This window comes from Eriocheir sinensis, chromosome 21 (assembly GCF_024679095.1).
Source record: "Eriocheir sinensis breed Jianghai 21 chromosome 21, ASM2467909v1, whole genome shotgun sequence".
Classification (NCBI taxonomy): Eukaryota; Metazoa; Arthropoda; class Malacostraca; order Decapoda; family Varunidae; genus Eriocheir; species Eriocheir sinensis.
This window is the reverse complement of record NC_066529.1, coordinates 12,648,123-12,670,491: the sequence shown is the minus strand read 5'-3', so window position 1 is coordinate 12,670,491 and position 22,369 is coordinate 12,648,123. Positions and strand designations below refer to the sequence as shown.

General features: G+C 42.0%; 1 protein-coding gene across 9 annotated transcripts in view; it reads right to left on the bottom strand.

The window, feature by feature from the left end:
• LOC127001699 (galactoside alpha-(1,2)-fucosyltransferase 1-like) overlaps positions 1 to 22,369 on the bottom strand; it is a 46,207-nt gene that overhangs the window by 17,376 nt on the left and 6,462 nt on the right. For 4 of the 9 annotated variants that reach the window (XM_050866742.1, XM_050866741.1, XM_050866738.1 and 1 more), the window contains exon 2: positions 6,137 to 6,827. In XM_050866742.1, the coding sequence (XP_050722699.1) occupies positions 6,137 to 6,524 (388 nt within the window). In that variant the 5' untranslated portion in view covers positions 6,525 to 6,827. Of the gene's footprint in view, positions 1 to 6,136; positions 6,828 to 15,506; positions 15,624 to 22,369 lie in introns of those variants that run through there. The other 5 variants (XM_050866746.1, XM_050866743.1, XM_050866737.1 and 2 more) reach the window with 3 other exon arrangements.

Below are 22,369 nucleotides of genomic sequence, written 5' to 3'. Positions count from 1 at the left end.
ATTCATGGTGAAGTGGCTGGAGAGATGCTGGCGTGGTGTTTGTTGTTATTGGAGCGCGGCGTCAACACAACAGTTCAGGATCAGTACAGGGTGATGCACAACATTGTTGTTTGGCGATTTCACCAACGAAAACTAGCAACATATTGGGAGAAATTTGCCCTGTGTGACGCCGCCTTAATGCACGAGCAAAAGTTTCACTGAAACGGCTAAGAAAGAATGACCAAGAGTCAGTGAGGAAAGCAAGAAGATTAGCAGTAGAACACCCCTTGCGGAACCCGTACTGGTGGCCAGAAAGAAGGTCAGAAGTGGTTAGATACTTCAGAAACTTCCGGTTACGGATTGATTCAAAAGCGTTAGATACACAAGAAAGTAAAGCTATAGGACAGTAGTTTGAGGGATTGGAACGGTCACCCTTCTTAGGCACAGGCTGTATGAAGGCGTACTTCCAGCAGGAGGGAAAAGGTAGATGTTGACAGGCAGAGACAAAAAAGCTTGACCAGCCAGGGTGTCAGTAAGAAAGCACAGTTTTTAAGGACAATAGGAGGCACTCCATCAGGTCCATAAGCCTTCTAAGGGTTGAGGCCAGAGAGGGCACAGAAAACATCGTTCTGAAGAACCTTAATAACAGGCATAGAGGAGTCAGAGGGGGGATGAATAGTAGGAATATGCCCAGAATCGTCCAGAGTGAAGTTTTTACAGAAAGTTTGAGGAAAGAGGTCACCCTTAGAGATAGATGAGACCGCAGTGCAGCCGTCAGGGTTAAGGAGAGGAGGGAAAGATGAAGAAGTGAAATTGGAGGAGATATTTTTGGCTAGGTGCCAGAAGTCTCTGGTTGATGCGCTTGTTGACAGTGGAAGCTCAAACAGTTTTATACATCATGACTTTTTTTTTTTTTATAACAAAGGAGGCAGCTCAAGGGCACAAAAAAAAAGAATACAATAATAAAAAAAAAGCCCGCTACTCGCTGCTCCTAAAAAAGAAACAAAAGAGGTGGCCGAAAGCAAGATCAAATACGGGAGGAGAGATGTCCGGATACCCTCCTCTTGAAAGAGTTCAAGTCGTAGGCAGGAGGAAATACAGATGAAGGAAGATTCCAGAGTTTACCAGCGTGAGGGATGAAAGAGTGAAGATGCTGGTTAACTCTTGCATAAGGGGTTTGGACAGTATAGGGATGAGCATGAGTAGAAAGTCGAGTGCAGCGGGGCCGCGGGAAGGGGGGAGGCATGCAGTTAGCAAGTTCAGAAGAGCAGTCAGCGTGGAAATATCGATAGAAGATAGAAAGAGAGGCAACATTGCGGCGGAATTTAAGAGGTAGAAGACTATCAGTATGAGGAGGAGAGCTGATGAGACGAAGAGCCTTAGCCTCCACTCTGTCCAGAAGAGCTGTGTGAGTGGAGCCCCCCCACACATGAGATGCATACTCCATACGAGGGCGGACAAGGCCCCTGTATATGGACAGCAACTGTGCAGGGGAGAAGATCTGTCGGAGACGGTACAGAACGCCCAGCCTCGAGGAAGCTGATTTAGTAAGAGATGAGATACGAAGTTTCCAGTTGAGATTTTGAGTTAAGGATAGACCGAGGATGTTTAGTGTTGAGGAAGGTGGTAGCTGGGTGTTGTCAAAGAATAGGGGATAGTTGTTTGGAAGATTGTGTCGAGTGGATAGGTGGAGAAACTGTGTTTTGAGGCGTTGAAGGACACCAGGTTCCTCTTGCCCCAATCGGAAATAATAGTAAGGTCTGAGGCTAAGCGTTCTGCAGCCTCCAGCCTTGAGTCGTTAAGTTCCTGTAGGGTGGGTCTTCTATTAAAAGAAGTTGAGTAATGCAGAGTGGAATCATCGGCGTAGGAATGGATAGGACAGTTCGTTTTGGAAAGAAGATCATCAATGAACAACAGAAAAAGAGTGGGAGATAGGACAGAACCCTGTGGGACACCACTGTTAATAGATTTAGGGGAAGAACAGTGACCGTCTACCACGGCAGAAATAGAACGGTCAGAAAGGAAACTGGAGATAAAGGTACAGAGAGAAGGATAGAAACCGTAGGAGAGTAGTTTGGAAAGCAAAGATTTGTGCCAGACCCTATCAAAAGCTTTTGATATGTCCAGCGCAATAGCAAAGGTTTCACCGAAACGGCTAAGAGAGGATGACCAAGAGTCAGTTAAGAAGGCTAGGAGATCACCAGTAGAACGCCCCTTGCGGAACCCATACTGGCGATCAGATAGAAGGTCAGAAGTGGAAAGGTGCTTTTGAATCTTCCGGTTAAGGATTGATTCAAAAGCTTTAGATAGACAAGAAAGTAAAGCAATAGGACGGTAGTTTGAGGGATTGGAGCGGTCACCCTTCTTAGGCACAGGCTGTATGAAGGCATACATCCAGCAAGAAGGAAAGGTAGATGTTGACGGCAGAGGCGAAAGAGTTTGACCAGGCAGGGTGACAGCACGGAGGCACAGTTTTTAAGGACAATAGGAGGCACTCCATCAGGTCCATAAGCCTTCTGAGGATTGAGGCTAGAGAGGGCATAGAAGACATCATTTTCAATAATCTTTATAACAGGCATAAAGGAGTCAGAGGGGGGATGAGTAGGAGGAATAAGCCCAGAATCGTCCAGAGTGGAGTTTTTTGAAAAAGTTTGAGAGAAGGGTTCAGCCTTAGAGATAGATGAGACGGCAGTGTTGCCGTCAGGACTGAGGAGTGGAGGTAAAGATGAAGAAGTGAAGTTGAAGATGTTTTTGGCTAGATGCTAGAAGTCACGGGAAGAGTTAGAGAAAGCAAGGTTTTGGCATTTTCTATTAATGAAAGAATTTTTGGTTAGTCGGAGAATAGATTTGGCACGATTTCGGGCAGAAATGTAAAGTTCATAATTAGCATTAGTTTGAAGGCTCTGGTACCTTTTGTGAGCTGCCTCTCTATCATTGACAGCACGAGAACAAGTGTGATTAAACCAAGGCATTTTAGCGTGAGGAGTAGAGAAAGAACGAGGAATGTATGCCTCCATTCCAGAGACAATCACCTCTGTGATGCGCTGAGCACACACAGAGGGGTCTCTATCCAGGAAGCAATAATCATTCCACGGGAAATCGGAAAAGTACATCCTCAGGTCGTCCCATCGAGCTGAAGCAAAATCCCAGAAGCATCGCCTCTTCGGTGGGTCCAGAGGGTGTACAGGAGTGATAGGACAGGATGCAGAAATAACATTGTGATCGGAGGAGCCCAATGGAGAGAACAGTTTGACAGAATAAGCAGAAGGGTTTGAGGTAAGGAAGAGGTCTAGAATGTTGGGCCGGTCTCCAAGACGGTCGGGAATACGTGTAGGGTGCTGGACCAACTGATCTAGGTCGTTGAGGATAGCAAAGTTGTAGGCTAGCTCACCAGGATGGTCAGTGAAAGAGGATGAAAGCCAAAACTGGTGGTGAACATTGAAATCTCCTAGGATGGAGATTTCAGCGAAGGGAGAGTGGGTCAAGATGTGCTCCACTTTAGAATTCAAATAGTCAAAGAATTTTACATAGTTGGTAGAGTTAGGTGAGAGATAAACAGCACAGATGTATTTAGTAATAGAATGACAATGAAGTCTTAGCCAGATGGTAGAAAATTCAGAAGAGTCAAGGTTGTGGGCACCAGAGCAAGTGATGTCGTTTCGCACGTAGGCGCAACATCCAGCTTTGGATTGAAATTTAGGATAGAGATAGTAGGAGGGAACAGAGTACAGATTGCTGTCAGTAGCAAGAAAGTAGTAGTAGTAAGGAAGAGAAGGTGAGGTTTAGAGGAGGAGAGATGATGTTCTACAGAATGAAAATTAGAGCGAAGACCGCGAATGTTGCAGAAATTGAGAAGAAAGAGGTTCGAGGAGTTATCAAGACACCTCTCGGATCGGCAACCAGAAGGGGAGTCCTCCCTGGGGGAATTTGTGGTCCCTCCCCCTGGCGGGGACTCCGAGGCTTGATGTAGGTGCGCCATTTTGAAATTTTAATTTTGGGAAAAGGTGTATATGTTGTGTGAATGTAGTGTGGTGTGGATAAAGAGAGCATGCTGAACTACTCTCCGGTGTTGGTGAGACAAAAGGGAAACGGTTAGTGAGGACATGGGAAGGGTCTTTGGAGGGCTTCAGCTCCCTTCTCACCTCCCATATATACCCCACCGGGAGTGGCTTGCGCCCGTTCGGTAGGTGTCTTCCTACCTACTCCAGCTAAATTGGCATCAAGACTGAACTTAAGTTTCTCACCATCCAGGGAAACAGTTACCATGGCCTCTTCTCCGCTTGTCACCAACACCAAGGGTCATTGTTTTGTGGACTTGAAATAAGACAGGATAATGCCAAACTGAACTTCCTTCTCTGTTGACTAATTTAGTTGCCGAAGCAATTTAGGGAGCTTCCTTATATATCCCCCCACTGTAAAACCCACAAGCACCCCCACGGCGAAGGACAAAAACAGACGAAGCTTTCTTCTCCTCTTTCACCAACACCAAGGGTCATTGTTTTGTGGACTTGACTGAAATACATATAATGTATATAAACTTCAGACTTGATGTTGACTAATTTTGTATATATATGTGTATATATATATATATATATATATATATATATATATATATATATATATATATATATATATATATATATATATATATATATATATATATATATATATATATATATATATATATATATATATATATATATATATATATATATATATATATATATATATATATATATATATATATATATATATATATATATATATATATATATATATATATATATATATATATATATATATATATATATATATATATATATATATATATATATATATATATATATATATATATATATATATAGTGCGGTGGCCCATAGTTCACTGCGTGATGTACGACACGAGTTCGAATCCCCGCGCTAACACCTCGGATTTTTCAGTCACCGCCGAGTAGCTTAAAACTACCCATATGCTGTCCTGAAGACCACCCATCGACCCGGACTCTAGAATCAAGAATCAATATATATATATATATATATATATATATATATATATATATATATATATATATATATATATATATATATATATATATATATATATATATATATATATATATATATATATATATATATATATATATATATATATATATATATATATATATATATATATATATATATATATATATATATATATATATATATATATATATATATATATATATATATATATATATATATATATATATATATATATATATATATATATATATATATATATATATATATATATATATATATATATATATATATATATATATATATATATATATATATATATATATATATATATATATATATATTTTTTTTTTTTTTTTTACAGCTAAGGAGACAGCTCAAGGGCGCAAAGAAAAGAAAAGAAAAAAAGGCCCGCTATTCACTGCTCCCGAACAGAGGTTAAAGGAGTGTCCAAAATCAGAGGTTAATTTCGGGAGGAGAGGTGTCCTGATACCCTCCTCTTGAAAGAGTTCAAGTCGTAGGCAGGAGGAAATACAGATGAAGGAAGATTGTTCCAGAGTTTACCAGCGTGAGGGATGAAAGAGTGAAGATGCTGGTTAACTCTTGCATAAGGGGTTTGGACAGTATAAGGATGAGCATGAGTAGAAAGTCGAGTGCAGCGGGCCAGGAGGGGGAGGCATGCAGTTAGCAAGTTCAGAAGAGCAGTCAGCGTGGAAATATCGATAGAAGATAGAAAGAGAGGCAACATTGCGGCGGAATTTAAGAGGTAGAAGACTATCAGTATGAGGAGGAGAGCTGATGAGACGAAGAGCCTTAGCCTCCACTCTGTCCAGAAGAGCTGTGTGAGTGAGCCCCCCCACACATGAGATGCATACTCCATATATATATATATATATATATATATATATATATATATATATATATATATATATATATATATATATATATATATATATATATATATATATATATATATATATATATATATATATATATATATATATATATATATATATATATATATATATATATATATATATATATATATATATATATATATATAAATATAAATATATATATATATGTATTTATTTATGTTTTTATATATATATATATATATGTCGTGCTTCACTCACCCTGCTCGTTGACGGGTTGAACGCGGAGGTCCTTCATCTGTGGCAGACACTCATCCGTGTTGTTCATAACAGGAATCATGGTAGGCGGAGGCCGCCGATCTGTTGGGCTAAGGTCGAAGATGCCGACATTAACAGGATCAGCCTCAGAAGAGTTATCTTGCAAAATTTTATGACTAGGAGCCTGTTCCTGCGAGTATCTTTTTATGGTGTCAAGAATGTTTTCAAGTTTTGGATTATCTTCATGGAGCCGATCATCCTTCTTTGTGTCATCGCTTTGCTGCTGTAGTATTTCGCGACGACTCATTAGGTAAAATGCATAAAACATTATAAGAATGAAAACTGATCCTGAAAGTTTTGTAAAAAGTCCAGTGAGCTCAAATCCTTTCATTGTGTCAAGGGGGTGGTTAAATGATATGCAAGTACCCACAGCTGTCTTTTCGTTTGCGTATTCTAAAGCGGGAGAGGAACTCGTGCATTCAGTTACGATCCGTCCGTCACTACCAGCAGGTTGTGTGTTGATGTTCGCCTTAGGTTTTGAATCTTAAGTTTGGTTATCCTACTCACAGGGTACAATAAATGCAGTCTTCAGGACAGACAACTACACTGCTAGTTCTAATTGCAGCGCCTCCTTGGTCAGGCTTCTGTTGTCTCACTTCTGACGCGAACAAGGACTTGAAAACTGGCAGGTAAACTGAAAAGAATGAAAGGGAGAATTATTATGTTGAAAAAAAAGAGAAATGTAAATGCACATCACAAAGGTACTCAGTCCAAAATTGACAAACCGTTTTGATTTCTGCTGCTGTCAAGTAACAAAGCAACCCCCAAAAAAGACGGCAAACATGGAAAGGACAGGAAAGCGTCATTCTTTCTTACACGGTGAAAATGAACAGGTTGATACTCAGTTCCCGAGCTCAAAGATGAGCTCGGGGGGGGGGGGGGGGGGGGGAGTAGACAGCAAAAGCCAAGCAAGACTGCACCACTATAAACACTTGCCTGCGGCATAACGAACTGGGGCCGACCATCAGGACCCACTAGAAAAGCCTACCGGCGCCATAGGCCGAAACGTTAAAAAAAAATGGAGGTTAGATGCATTTATGGATGGAAGGGAAACTGTTGAACAACCGACCATCAGGAGCTTTCATGTTTTGTCCCTATGGCTTCTTGTAGTCTCCTTGTTTCCTTCGGTATCCTATGGTAGTCTTTCCATGCCAGGACTTATGCAGAGCAGATAGAGAAAAAGTCACCAGGTTGAATCCAGATTGCCCATCACACCCACTTTACCTAACAACCAACGGCGTGGCCTAACGAGGCTAACATGGAGTCGACCTCCTCCTCTCGCCGGGTGTGAATGTGCTTTCCTTCTCTCCTTCCCTCCCTCCCTCACCCATCCCATCATTAAGCTAAGCGAATCCACACTCACACACATAACAGTTTTTATTTACATACACATTGTTTTAATTTTTTGTTTGTTTTTGTTTTAATAGTTTTAATTTAGTTTTTTACCTTTATTTTAATATTTTAAACTTTTAATTGGTACAATAGCCACTACACTTTAGTGCCGGACGAGGCTGTTCCACTCCACGAACCGGCGCACTGACACTAGGTATCTGCCGACAACACAACACCGTACACACTCACGGAAGGCAAGACACGAAAACCATTATTCCGCCATACACAGTGCCCTCCTGATCACCATATTTATACACATAGCACTTATACTACACTCACCAACACATTCGAGGACACAAACAACAATCCCACAACAGTCACGAACAAGCACTCATACTCAACAATCTTCTTCGCACACCGTGGTTCAGTGTTTCAATCGGCACACCAACAACGACACAAAGGTACGTACATAAACGACACGCCATCCTTCTCTTGCTGCTTCTTTGTGGAGACACGGGCGCTATGGTCAACCCTGGCCCTTATTGCCCCAAGTACCCTTGCCAACTTTGTAGCAAGGCGGTGAGGTGGGGGCAGAGGGCCATCCAGTGTGATTCGTGTCGTGATAGATCCGAGCATGCTGGTTGGTACCACGTCAGCTGTATCGGGTCTTTCACGCCGACTTACGTTGGATTGATTGACAATATCGTCTCGTGGATCTGCATTAGATGCGGCATTCCTAATTTATCATCCTCATTTTTCTCAGCTAATCCTATTCCACTATTCAACTCCTTCGACACACTTTATCAACACAACACATACAACCCTGACACACAACACACTCCCCTCCTGAACCCCAAACACTTAACACCTTGCACCTCTCATAACCCTGTTCCATCCTTCATATCCAGCCCCATCAACCCACACAGACCGGTGCGTTCCCTCCGTACGCTTGACTCGACTCATCACTCTCCTCTTCCTTCCGTTACTAACAGCCCTAGGCCTGCCCTATCACCGGCACCCTATTCTACTCTTCCACTTTCCCCGGTCCCTATTTCCTTTTCCTCCCTTCACTCATCGCCTCCCGTTTCACCTCCCTCCTCTACTTCACTCCCTTCCGTTCCTTCTTCTTCATCATCTTCACCTATCCCTTTACTTCAATAACCACCACGTCACAGCCACACCTCCCTCCGACTATTAACAATTAATTTTCGTAGTGTTAAAAACAAAATAGCCCAATTACACCATCTAATCACCACACATAACACTGACATAATAGTAGGGACTGAGACTTGGTTGACTCCTGACGTTGACAGTAGTGAGCTTTTCCTTCCCCCACCAAGCCGGGTCTTTGTGTTAAGCATAGGCCTGACCTTGACACAGACTGCGAAATCACCTGGGTCCAGTTACAAACCTTCAACTGTAAATCTCTTCTTATTGCTGCTTTTTACAGACCGCCTTCTACTAATAGACTATTTACACAATCTTCAAATTTCTTTTTCACGCATACAGGCAGACAAACACATCTGGATCACAGGTGATTTCAACCTTTCCGACGTCGACTGGACTGCAATTTCCCCTTTTGATCCTCCCGATGCTGACGTCCCCAACCCCATTATTCCCCACACAAACAGACGCCAACTACACGACACATTCATTGAAAGCATTCATACATTTTCACTCTCACAAAGAATACTCCAGTCAACACGAACACATATTGTAGCACGCACACTTGACCTTTTTCTCACCAACAACATTCTTAACATAACTAACATTCAGGTTGTTCCAGAACTTAGTGACCCTGACATGCTTATCATTGACGCTGACCTCCGACCGATTAGACATAAACAGAGACCCAAACAGATATTCCTTTATTCAAGGGGTGACTTAGACATGATCAAACAAGACCTAACTGCCTTCAGCACTGACTTTTTTGCGACAGACCCACACACAAGACCTCCTTCCGCCAACTGGAACAACCTGAAACACGCCATACACGACTCTATGAACAGACACATACCACAAAAAACACTTTCTAGTAGGTACACACTTCCCTGGTTTTCCAGGGATCTACGCAGACAACATCGCAAGAAACAAAGACTCTACAGATGCGCGCAAATATACGGCACAACAGATAATTGGGCCGCCTACAAAAAACACCAAAAGACATTTGCCAAAAATATAAAAGTAGCGGAACGCAAACACAGCAACTTACCTCGCAGACAACGTAAGAAATAACAAAATAAACTTTTTCAAATTCTTTAAGGCGCCCATACATGACACTAACACGATTACGTCACTAAAAGACAACAATAACACATTAGTAACCAGCCCACAACACAAAACACAATTACTCAACACAGTTCCAATCGGTGTACACACAAGAACACAAGCTAACACCAAACATGCCACACAGCCCCTTCTCCCCGATAACCCCCTTGACATTACGACTAACGGAATACAGAAATTACAGGAAGGACTCGACACAAGTAAATCCACTGGCCCCGACAACATTCCTGCCTTCATCCTTAAATCCTTTGCCCCCATCCTTGCCCCCATCCTTCAGCCCATATTCACTCAATCCCTAACATCCACCTCATTACCCTCTGACTGGCTTTTGGCAAATATTAACCCTTTATTTAAGACAGGTGACCGGACTGACCCAGCCAATTATCGCCCCATCTCACTAACATCGATTCCATGTAAAATTTTCGAACACATAATACACAAACACAATGAATCACCTTGACACAAACAACATCCTTACTGACTCACAACACGGCTTTCGACCTAAACGCTCATGTGAATCGCAACTCTTTACTACATTTCACGACATGACGAGGCTACTTGACCGACGTGACATCAAACAAGTTGACGCTATTATTTAAGATTTTGCCAAAGCCTTCGACAAAGTCCCGCACAAAAGACTGACATTAAAAATGAAATACTACTGTATTTCAGAACCTATTCTACACTGGATCACTGCATTTCTTACTAACCGGACTCAACGTGTTCTTATTGACGGATCTTCATCTGACACTGTCCCTGTTTCTTCAAGTGTCCCACAAGGCACTGTTCTATTCCCCCTTCTTTTCCTCCTGTACATTAACGATCTTCCACTCTCAACGCCTAACTCTTCCACTAGACTATTTGCCGACGATAGTTTGCTGTTTAGAGCAGTAAAGACTACTGACGACTGCAGACTGCTTCAAAAAGACTTGGACGCCCTCCAGCGGTGGGAGCTCACCTGGCAGATGCATTTCCGCCCTGACAAGTGCAAACTATTAAGAGTCACCAGAGCTCACAACCCCCTCCATCACACTTACACTCTCCATAATTCAGAACTTGAATCAGTCCACACACATAAGTATCTTGGTGTCCACTTCTCCACTAACATAAAGATCAACACTCACATAGACCACATCAATGCCACAGCCGACCGAACTCTGGGATTCCTGAGGAGGATAATTTACATAGCTGCACACTTGACATAAAACACATAGCTTATGACACACTTGCGAGACCAACACTTGAATACTGCTCCACGGTCTGGGATCCTTACATACACAGATGTATTGATAGGTTAGAACAATTCAACACCAAGGCGGCTAGGTTCATTACAAACAATTACTCTCGAACGCCTGGCATCACAACACGGATCAAACAACTGATAAACATGGAACCTCTTCACTTACGCAGACAAGCACACAGACTTATACTTATGTACAAGATCACAAACACTCAAATTGACATTGACCAACAAACATACCTACACAACGCAAACAGTCAACGTACTCGTAACACACACATCCATAAATACCAAACATATCACACTAACACTGACGCATACAAGCACTCATACTTTCCACGTGACTGGAACAGCCTCCCTCATCAGATTTTAGACTGCGGTACAATAGACTCATTCAGAATACAAATACACACTCATTTGTAACCACAACACACCAACACTAACAGTTACACCTGATTCACTTCCCTCCCCTGCACATTCGGCTCCCCCGTCCCCCAACAGCTAACACAAATATGCGTGTTATGCATCTGTACAAGTGCCCTGCGCATCATAAATCCAGATCCAGTTCCAGATCCATAGGCGGGGCTGTTAACCGGAGCTCAAAGAGAAGATTGTAATAAGTGCCTCAGCAGAATCTTGCATGGGATGTCGCTGTAATCATTTCGTGTCCAGCTGGCAATTACTCTTTGAGACTGAATTGAACCTGTAAGGGCATGTGGCACGTTGCCCAAAAGTCGACCTCGCTCACTGAGTTCATGGTTGAACAAGTCGATGAATCCTGAGCTGGGCCCTCTGTTTTTCTAATTTTTCCAAATTTTTACTAATTCATCGTCCATTGCCACCTCACTCTCCCCGTACCTGCCTTCCCCGCCCCTCTTCGTCCCCGTCAGCCCCAAAATTTCTCATGATGAGTGAGGTCAGCCCCTGAGGACAGGTGATATTCTCTCTCTCTCTCTCTCTCTCTCTCTCTCTCTCTCTCTCTCTCTCTCTCTCTCTCTCTCTCTCTCTCTCTCTCTCTCTCTCTCTCTCTCTCTCTCTCTCTCTCTCTCATTTTCGATCTTTGTCACACACACACACACACACACACACACACACTCACACTCACACACACACTTTTTACTTCAGTTTTATTTTCTTCCTTGCCTTTCTTCTTCCTGTTTCCTCCCATCTTTTCCCTCCCTCCTCCTCCCTCCCTCCCACCTTATCCCTCCCTCCCAGCTTTTCCCTCCCTCCTACTCCCCCCTCCCATCCTCCTGCCTAATGAGGATTCGCATCCCGCCCACTTCTCCCCTACTGCTCCACCTCCACCTCATTTGACGATATTAATAATTTCCAATTTGTTTGTTTCAATTCTTAAACATCATTTTACCATAATTTCCCCTGTCCCTCTCACTTATTTCATTTCTACAATCAGTAACAATATATCTTTTAAATGTCTTTATTATCATACAAAACATAAGGCTTCTTCAGTAGTGTCACCGACAAGTCAAACGAAGCAGACAGATGGGAACGGGGTCAAACGTGCTCCGCCTCCGGGATGTTTGCCCAAAAGGCTTTCGCCAACAAACGTGAGCAGACATTTTTCATCGGCCAGTCAGCGAGTAGTACCACACACCACCACACGACACCACACTGCAGTCGATTTCCCGTAGGAATGTTTTGAAGAATAAAATATAGCATATAATGCTCTTTGAAACCCAGAAAGTTGGTGTTTTTTAAAGAAATATTTATTTTCTTGTCATTTCACATTAAAAACAACCTGAAAATGACATAAGGCAAGGGAAAGAAGGGAAGATGCTGCCTTCTCTGATGATATTTCGCATCTTTTTTACCGCTAGGCAGCGTTGTCCGACTCTAATTCTGGCTATGACTTTAATCCCGGAGCAGAGCTGTTTTTTCGTATGTTGGTGCGTTTCTTGCATCATCTCTTAACATAATCATCATGTGCGGGCGAGGAAATATATAATTTTGGAATATTATAGTTGACATTAAACTAAAACAATTAGAATAATTCGTCTGTGCCTCTGGACGAGGGCCATATACAAAGGATTAGGCACAGGTGATCTGTAGTCGCTCTAGGAACAAATCGTTGAATTTCTCCATCTTCCTACTTCTAACAATGTGCACTCTGAGTATTTGGGTCTGAAGAGTGATGTACGTACAAGAGTTATTTCCGGGAAAGGGCGCCTGTCGTCTGGCAGCGGGGCTGTAATTCGTTTTCAGTAAAAATGCTGTTTTGTTTGCGATCATTTGACTTGACGGTAACATTACTGAAAACGCCTATTTAGACAGGAAGAGCAAAAGAAAGAAAGAGAGGGAAAGATAGAAAAAAAGAGAAAGAAAAAAAGTAAAAAAGGAAGAAAAAATGAGAAAAAAAGAATTATAATGAAAAATAAATAGACAGAAAGAAAAAGAAAGAATAAAGGAAGACAGGAAGGAAAAAAGAGAAGAAGAAAAAAATAAAGAAAGAAGTAATGAGAAGGAAAGAAAGAGAATGAAAAATAAATAGACAGAAAAAGAGACTGACAGGAAGAGAAAAAAAGAGAGGGAAAGATAGAAAGAAAGAAAGAGAAAGAAAGAAATAGAGAGAAAGAAAAGAATTAAATAAGAAAAAGAAAGAGAAAGAGAAATAAAATAAGAGGAAAAGAAAGAAAGAGAAACATTGAAAGAAAAGAATGTGAGAGAGAGAGAGAGAGAGAGAGAGAGAGAGAGAGAGAGAGAGAGAGAGAGAGAGAGAGAGAGAGAGAGAGAGAGAGAGAGAGAGAGAGAGAGAGAGAGAGAGAGAGAGAGAGAGAGAGAGAGAGAATTTGAGGAGGAAAGGTTTGTCATAATCGCCTAATCAATCTGAAGCATTTCGGTGCCCTAATGACCGTTCACTAGCATATGAACGTGAACATCTAGAGTCTTAATCTGGCCAGTTAATCCCATCCCGTAGAGAGAGAGAGCCAAGGACCGCGGTCACGCCCATTCGCGCTCCCCTACCACGCGTAGAAACAAATAGAGAAAGAGAAAGAAAGAAAGAGAGAAAGAAAGACAGGAGGAGAAAAGACAGAAAGAAAGAAACCTAGAAAACAAGAGAGATAAATTAAAATAGAAAACAGAAGAGAAAAAAGGAAGAAAAAGAATGAAAGACAAATAAAGAAATAAAGATAATAACACAAAGAAAGAAGGAAAGAAAAAGGCAGAAAAATAAAGAGAAAAAAAAGGAAGAGAAAGTTAGAGAAACAAAGAAAGAGAAAGAAAGAAAGAGTACTAAAGAAATAGAGAGAGAGAGAAAGACAAAGAAAGAAAGAAAGAAAGAAAAAAGAAAAAGAAAGAAAGAGAAAGAAATATAGAAAGAAATAATGAGAAAAAGAACGAAAGAAAGAAAACGAGAAAGAAATGATTACATTGAAAAACATATAGACAGAAAGAGACAGACAAGAAGAGAAAAAGAAAGAGGGGGAAAGATTGAAAAGAAAGTATGAAAGAAAGAAAGAAAGAAAAAAGTAAGAAAGGAAGAAAAAAGAAAGAGAAAAGAAGAAAATGAGAAAGAAATAATTGGAACTAAAATATATAGACAGAAAGAAAGAGACAGAGACAGGAAGAGAAAAAGAAAGAAATAGAGGAAGAAAGAGAGGAAATGATAGAAAGAAAAAGAAAGAAACGCAGAATGAATAAAGAAAGGAAGAGAAAAGAAAGAAAGAAAGAGAAAACAAGAGAAAGTAAAGGAAAACAAAGAAAAAATGAAAGAGAAATAATAGAAGACAAATAAAGAAATAAAGATAAAGACACAAAGAAAGAGGATAAAGAGAGAAGAAAGAAAAAAGAAAGTAGAGAAACAAAGAAAGAGAAAGAGAAAGAAGGTTATAAAAAAATAAAGAATGACAAAGAAAGAAAAAAGAAAGAAAGAAAGATAAAGAAAATATATAGAAAGAAAGAGAAAGACAGTAATGAGAGAAAGAACGTAAGAGAGAAAGGAGAAAGAAAATGAGAAAGAATTTTAATGAAAAATATATAGACAGAAAGAGAGACAGACAATAAGAGAAAAAAAAGAGAGGAAGAAAGAGAGGGAAAGTAGAAAGATTTAGAAAGAGAAAAAGAGAGAAAAAATAGAGACAGAAAGACAGAAATAATGAGAAAGAAGGAAAATACATAGACAGAAAGAAAGGGCCTCCCTTTCTTAATCCACACTCCTCCTATTGTCTCCTGGGATGTGTGTGTAGGAAGGGAAGGGTGAGATGCGGGGTGGGTTGGGGGGGGGGGGGGGTCGCGGTGATAGGCTCAGAGCGAACTTCAAAGGATTCGGGAAAGGTTGAGGGAGTGGGAATTTCCCTCCTGCCCAGCCAAAAGTGTTCCAGTGACAACGGCCCCTTAGGATGGACAGGTGGCCTGCATAGAGATTTGCTAGGAGGAATCCCCGGGTTTGGCGTCATAGGGTAGGAGAGGCGATTGATTGGTTGATTGTATACACACAGCTCAGGAGGACGTTGTGTGCTGAATGGGACCGGCCATTCGTAGTGCAAGGCTCTATGTTGCCCTGACAAAGCGAGAGGACGCACCCACACGGCTTGGTGACACGCCAAGGACTGATCAAGGGTTGCCTAAATGCCAAGTCCGGGTCTCTATTCCCGCGCACTCCTACCCCAAAACGAGCCCAAAGCCCGCGGACTCCACCTTCCGAAAAAGTCCAAAAGGAGCCCTCTATTTTATTAATAACATGTTATGTATGTACAGTATATAGCTACTCTTGTTTCACATCCTGTGCCATCCACAGTCAGTCTTTATTCAACAACTATATTAATATTGCAATCATCATAGTTATCACGACTTGTGGAGTATATGTATTGCTTGAAGAGTGATAATGTTTTCTCTGTGGGAAGAAACTCATTATCGCTTATGTCATGTATGTGCTTTTATCATGGATCTATAGATGTCAGTATATTGATAGTTATCTTGTATACCTCTTACGCGGCATGTTTTAATTATTACTAGAATGTTAAATTGCGATCCCATTTTGCAACGTTGTAAAATTCTAATTGCAGTTTGGTGCAATATACGATTATTCTTTAGTAAACTGAGTTATTATTACGTTAATGAAGAAAAAAGAGCTCCTTAAAGAAGGAGGTTGATAATACAGAAATACATAAATAATCAAAATAACCGCAAGACCAGGGAGCCAAGAGCGATGGCGCAGCCTCATGCAAGGCAGCCGCGGGTCTCCTCACCCCCTGCGGGCAGGGCAGGTCGTTGCTCCCGTCCTCGCATTGTGGCCGTCACACCTCCACCAGGAGTAAATGCACCTCCACGTCGAAGCACACTGGTACATGTTCGGTGGGCACACCCGCTGCGTTTAGGGACCACGGGAAAGGAGAAACGGACTAATCAATCAATCAGTCAGTACTGATATACGCTAGAGGTCTTATTTTTTGTTTGTTTCCCCCTAGAGCTGACCCCTTAATGGATATATATATATATATATATATATATATATAGATATATATATATATATATATATATATATATATATATATATATATATATATATATATAATGGCGCGTTGTCTTGCCAACCCTACGACTCCATGGTTTCCTCCAATAAGACTCCATGCAAGCCCAGACTACTTCCCCCTGGGTGAAAACACATTAGGATAAACCCTCTAAGTTAAAAGTGGAAAATAGACAAAACCTCCCCAGTTATATTATAATGCTTGTTGTGTTCATACTTCAATATTATTAGAATTAGATTTTTTTCTTCTCTTTTTCTTTATCTTCTGGGTATTTTGTCCTTGGGGGAGGTTGTCCTGGGGAGGTTTGTCCTCAGGGAGATTTGTCCTCTGGGGGTTTATCCAACACTTAATTATTCCCGTCGGCAGCACCTTGTCATTGCTGCGTCCTTCAGCGCAGTCATGCACCCGCACCCCCCATTCCTGCTCTTCCTCCTTCTCCTGGGTTTTACGGCCGTAGTATTAATCTTCCCCATTCCCGTTCCCTTCCCTTCTCTTTCCCTTGGCTGTGACCCGCAGTTTTAAGCGTCCTCGGGGGGTTGGGGCTGATTAACACTTCCTGGAGAGAGAGTAGATGGGGCGAAAAAGTGTTGACATCGCGGGGTGCAAGGCAGGACATCTTTAGGTTCCCCTTCGTATATTTTATGAATAAATAGTGTTCTATTTGTTATTATAGAAGAAAATATATTGAAAAGTATCAGAATATTTCTATGACTGATATTGTATCGCAAACTTTGCTGAAGTTAACAGATTTCTTTTAGTTTGTAAAGACTCTTGTGTTTCCATTTGATTGTAAACATACAGTTATTCCTGAAGATTCCTTTATAATTGCCCCAAAAATGTCAAAAGACGGCAGATGGATGACTATATATGGCATTATTATACTAATACTTAACATATACCATAAAAAGGGGCATTTCTTGGTGGCCACCTTGATTTAAGACAAAAATACCACCAATGACACGACCTGGCAACCCCTATGTGGCTGCACCATGGCTGCCCGGGTGTGTGTGACCAGTCATGGATAACAACCTGTCTCATAAATTAACTTACCCGCGTTACCTGTTATTTACATGTAGATCAATTACCCTATTGTTTTGTTTTATGATATATAATGTATATGAATACAATGGTGTGTGAAAAATATATTATTTATCTCGTATTCTGTAATTATTGGTCTGAAAGTGCTGCCAACATTATTATGACCTGCGGATTGGTCTTGTCTGGCCAGCCGGGGACGGGAAGGGGATGGGGTAGTTTACACATACCCCAGACCCGCGTATGGGGATGGGGACGGAAAGGGAATGGGGAAGATTAATACTACGGCCGTTAGCCCCAGGCATCGTGGCGGACTGGTTCCTCTACCCCACTCTCTTCCTCCCTCCCACCCCTGACCTAAGACCCCTGATGCTGCCTACCTTGCTTGCTTCACTGTTACTTGCGTCATCTTTCTCGTTCTTCCAAGTAATAAACTACTACTACTACTACTTTTTTTTTCGGCTACATAAAAGATACCTCCACCCTTGTTTATTTTCCCGACACCTAATCATGGAGGGCTCCGTAGCTTGGAGGTCTTTACCCCCAACTCTGTTCGCTAATGACTGTGGCATCCAACCATATCATTAATACTACTTAGCACTAAATCTATACATAAAACCCTATTATCTATTGCGTCTAGATCCCCCTTTCTTGCCCTACTCATGTCACTTCCGACCCACCCTAATGTCACTCTCCACCACTGTGGCCTCATAGTCTATATTGGAGATGTTCGTGGCTTTTGGGCCAGAGCGTCTTGTGCCCCTGCCGACCTGAGCAGGGAGAACGAGAAGTGACACCCCATCCAGGCGACAACGTGGCTCCTTGGCTGATGCTTTTTTTCTGAGATCAGTTCCGCGAGTCGTGCGTAAAAGCATCGGGCCGTGGGTACCATCCCGCCGGATGTGGTGAAGACGAGGGGGGTAAAGCTGCCCTGATACACATGTTGGATTCTTTCACCGTATGCCCTTGTCTTCTCCTGCTCGTTCCTGTTTTGGGCGGCTTCCAGGGGCAGCTCACGGTGACAGGCAGCCATCAGGTCGAATATGCGGATGTCCATGAACGCCCGCTGTCCGCGCACCCAGTATCCGCGGGCACTTACATCAACCTGAACCCGAGCCTCATGTGAGGTATTGGCCGTCCTGTACCGAAGGTGTTCGCAATCCAGGGGAAGCAGTGCCGGCTCGGTAGTGACGTCTTGGCATACCTCCCCGAGCATGCTAGCTGGCAGATCCCGCACCTCATCGTGTCGAATACAGACGAAGCCTCCCACTACTACTACTACTACTACTACTACTGTTCTTACTACTACTACTACTACTACTGCAACTATTACTACTACTACTACTACCAGAGTTGCCAGGTCCGTGGTTTTCTCGCCCAATTGGGCTCTTTCGTGGAAGTCTGCGGGAAAAAGATGGTGTCCGCGGGTTGGCGCTTTTTGGGCTCTTTTTACTGTAGCTGGGCTTTTTGGGGGGGGCTTGTTATATTTGAAAATTATAATATACTCTTGCCTTGCTTACATGCCACGTCAGGGAGTGGACTCACTCAAATGTCAAGTAGTGGCGCCAGGTCAGCTTGCAGAAGGGTGTGAAGTCTCTCCCCATTCTAGGGGGATAATCATGAAGGCACGACCTCATTAAGAGCGTCGTGGACCCATCCCAAATACCTACACCCATCATTTCCACATACACCACACAGCACACTCACACTGACACACAGCTAGTTTATTCTCGGTCTATAGAGAGATATAACTGGATAATCCAATAAGGTCATATAGTGTTAAGATTGTTTCGTTTTTAGGATAATAACAAATATTTTGTGTAAATACCAGGACAATTGATTACTGCTTCCAGGAGCGAGACCCCTCTGTGTGTGCCCAGCGCATCAAAGAGGTGATTGTCTCTTGTATTCCAACTTTGTCAAGTGTCCTGGTATTTACACAAAATATTTGTTATTATCCTTAAAACGAAACAATCTGAATACTACATGACCTTATTCGATTATTCAATTATTTAATTAAATTCTTTTAAAGGCAGTAAATAGTTGACATATGAGAGGAATTGGGAGGTGTTGAGAGTGTGTGGCAATGTGCGGGGCGGTGCTGACCTTGGCTGACCCCCCAGCCGCCACCTCCCGCCGCCAGATTCTCGTAGAAATAATATAGTAGTAGTAGTAGCAGCAGTAGTAGTAGTAGTAGTATAGTAGTAGTAGTACCAGGTAGTAGTAGTAGTAAGAACAGTTGTAGTAGTAGTAGTTGTAGTAGTAAGAACAGTAGTAGTAGTATAGTAAGAACAGTAGTAGTAGTAGTAGTAGTAGTAGTAGTAGTAGTGGTTGTTGTAGTAGTAGTAAGAACAGTAGTAGTAGTAGTAGTAGTAGTAGTAGTAGTAGTAGTAGTAGTGATATGGCTGGATGCCACAGTAATTAGCGAACAGAGTTGGGGCTAATGACCTCTTAGCTATGGAACCCTCTGATTGTGTGTCGGGAAAATAAACATGGGTGGAGGTATCTTTTATGTAGTACTAATATTTAAAAAAATAAATAGTATAGTCCGGCAAATCTTAAGTGGCGGCTCTGACGTAGACAGGCCGCTAGACCCTGTTGCCACGTCTCCAACTGACCTCGCACACCGTACCTCTCACACCCTTCTCTCTCTCTCTCTCTCTCTCTCTCTCTCTTTGTGTGTGTGTGTGTGTGTGTGTGTGTGTGTGTGTGTGTGTGTGTGTGTGTGTGTGTGTGTGTGTGTGTGCGAAAGAGAGAAAAGTGGGGGTGTACTCTCATTCGGGGAGCATGGTGCACGACAATGCTTAATAATAATAATAATATTAATAATAATCCTCTTAAAAAATCGTACCAAGACTCTACCCCTTGGGTGGTGTGGAAATAAGGTCAAAGTGTAATATTTTACTGTTCTTAGCGACCACTCCTTCCCCACTCCCTGGCCATCCCCAGCGGAACCTCACCATTCACCTACATATGACTCACATCAGAATTTGCTTGACGGTCCTGGCATTCCATATATAGGTACAGTCTCCATATTTTATCATAATTATGCCGTATGGCTGACATTGACGGCAGATGGCAGACACACACTAAAAAATGGCAGAAATGCGATAATTAAAGCAGGCAGGGCAACTGGCAACTGCGGTGTGTTGGGTTGAGAAGAGCATGACAACGCCGCGGTGGCAACGCTGCCAAGTGTTGTACAAATTTCTTTTTATTCACTCACAGATAGAGAATCAATCATAAAAAACATATTTGTTTTAATACTAGAGTGAGAGAGAAAGAGAGAGACACGGGGAGAGAGAGAGAGAGAGAGAAGGGTGTGAGAGGCACGGTACGCGAGGTCAGTTGGAGACATAGCACCAGTGTCTAGCGGGCTGTCTACGTCAGAGCCGCCACTTAAGATTTGCCGGACTTTAGTAGTAGTAGTAGTAGTAGTAGTAGTAGTAGTAGTAGTAAGAACAGTTACTGTAGTAGTAATAGTAGTAGCAGTAGTAGTAAGTAGGGAAGGAAAGGGGGATCTAGACGTAATAGATGATAGGTGATTTAGTGTCAGGTAGTATTAGTGATATGGTTTGATGCCACAGTCATTAGTGGTAAGAACAGTAGTAGTAGTAGTAGTTGTAGTAGTAGTAGTAGTAGTAGTTTATTACTTGGAAGAACGAGAAAGATGACGCAAGTAACAGTGAAGCAAGCAAGGTAGGCAGCGTCAGGGGTCTTAGGTCAGGGGTGGGAGGGAGGAAGAGAGGGGGGTAGAGGAACCAGTCCGCCACGATGCCTGGGGCCAAAACCCAGGAGAAGAAGGAAGAGCAGGATTTTGGGGTGCGGGTGCATGACTGCGCTGAAGGACGCAGCAATGACAAGGTGCAGTATTTTCACTCACGTGACCTTGTGACGTTTTCATGACGTCATGAAGTAAACATGGCCGCCACGTGTGACAGTCTATCTTTGCTAGGAGACCAGCGAGTGAGTGAGAGACCGTGCCTCGTTGGGGAATCGTAGTAAATGGAGTACTCCAAATATTATTTTTCGCTCTCTCTGCTGGACAGAACTTATTAGGAGAGGATGATTACTAAAGTCATGCTTAGTTGCCCTAAAATACGGCAGTTCTACGTGGAAACCAAGGCAAGCATTAGAGGAAGAAATGGCTTTCACAAAGATACGCACTGTTTACATACCTAACAATGACTACATAGTGCTTCAACAAAGACTTTAGATGTTTCAGAGAGTGCCAACATTCATCTGCACGTGTACTACCTACTACACAAGCTAACCCACTTTTAGGGGGTTGGTCATTCACAAAGCGAGTGTTTTCATATCTAACAGTAACTAATACTTGAACAATGATGCTGGCAACATATCTAATAATAACTTATGTATCAAAGTGCCAACATTCATCATCATTCATACCTACCATACATTAATAACTTTTGGGGCTGGCCACTGCTAAATCTAGTCATGAGGAATGAACTCTTAATAAAGGCTAAATGACTTGACAAACAAGTGAAAATTCACTTCACTGTCGTACAATGTCACTATAATCTTTGCTTGGTACCAGTGGAATAAACTATCTGAATCTGCAGTTGTGTTATATGTTGACATTGGAAGCACTCACTAGGACTAAGGAAACTCTGTCTCTAATCGTTATTGTGTATAACTGAAACATCATTCCTGTCATGAAGTGCTTTCCACAGACTCTCCAGTGTTCAGGGTTTGAAGTCTGGGCTCTGGAAATCCTCGCTAACCATAGATTTCTTCTTTAAGCGATCAGCTCCTTCCGCTCACCTTGCCGCG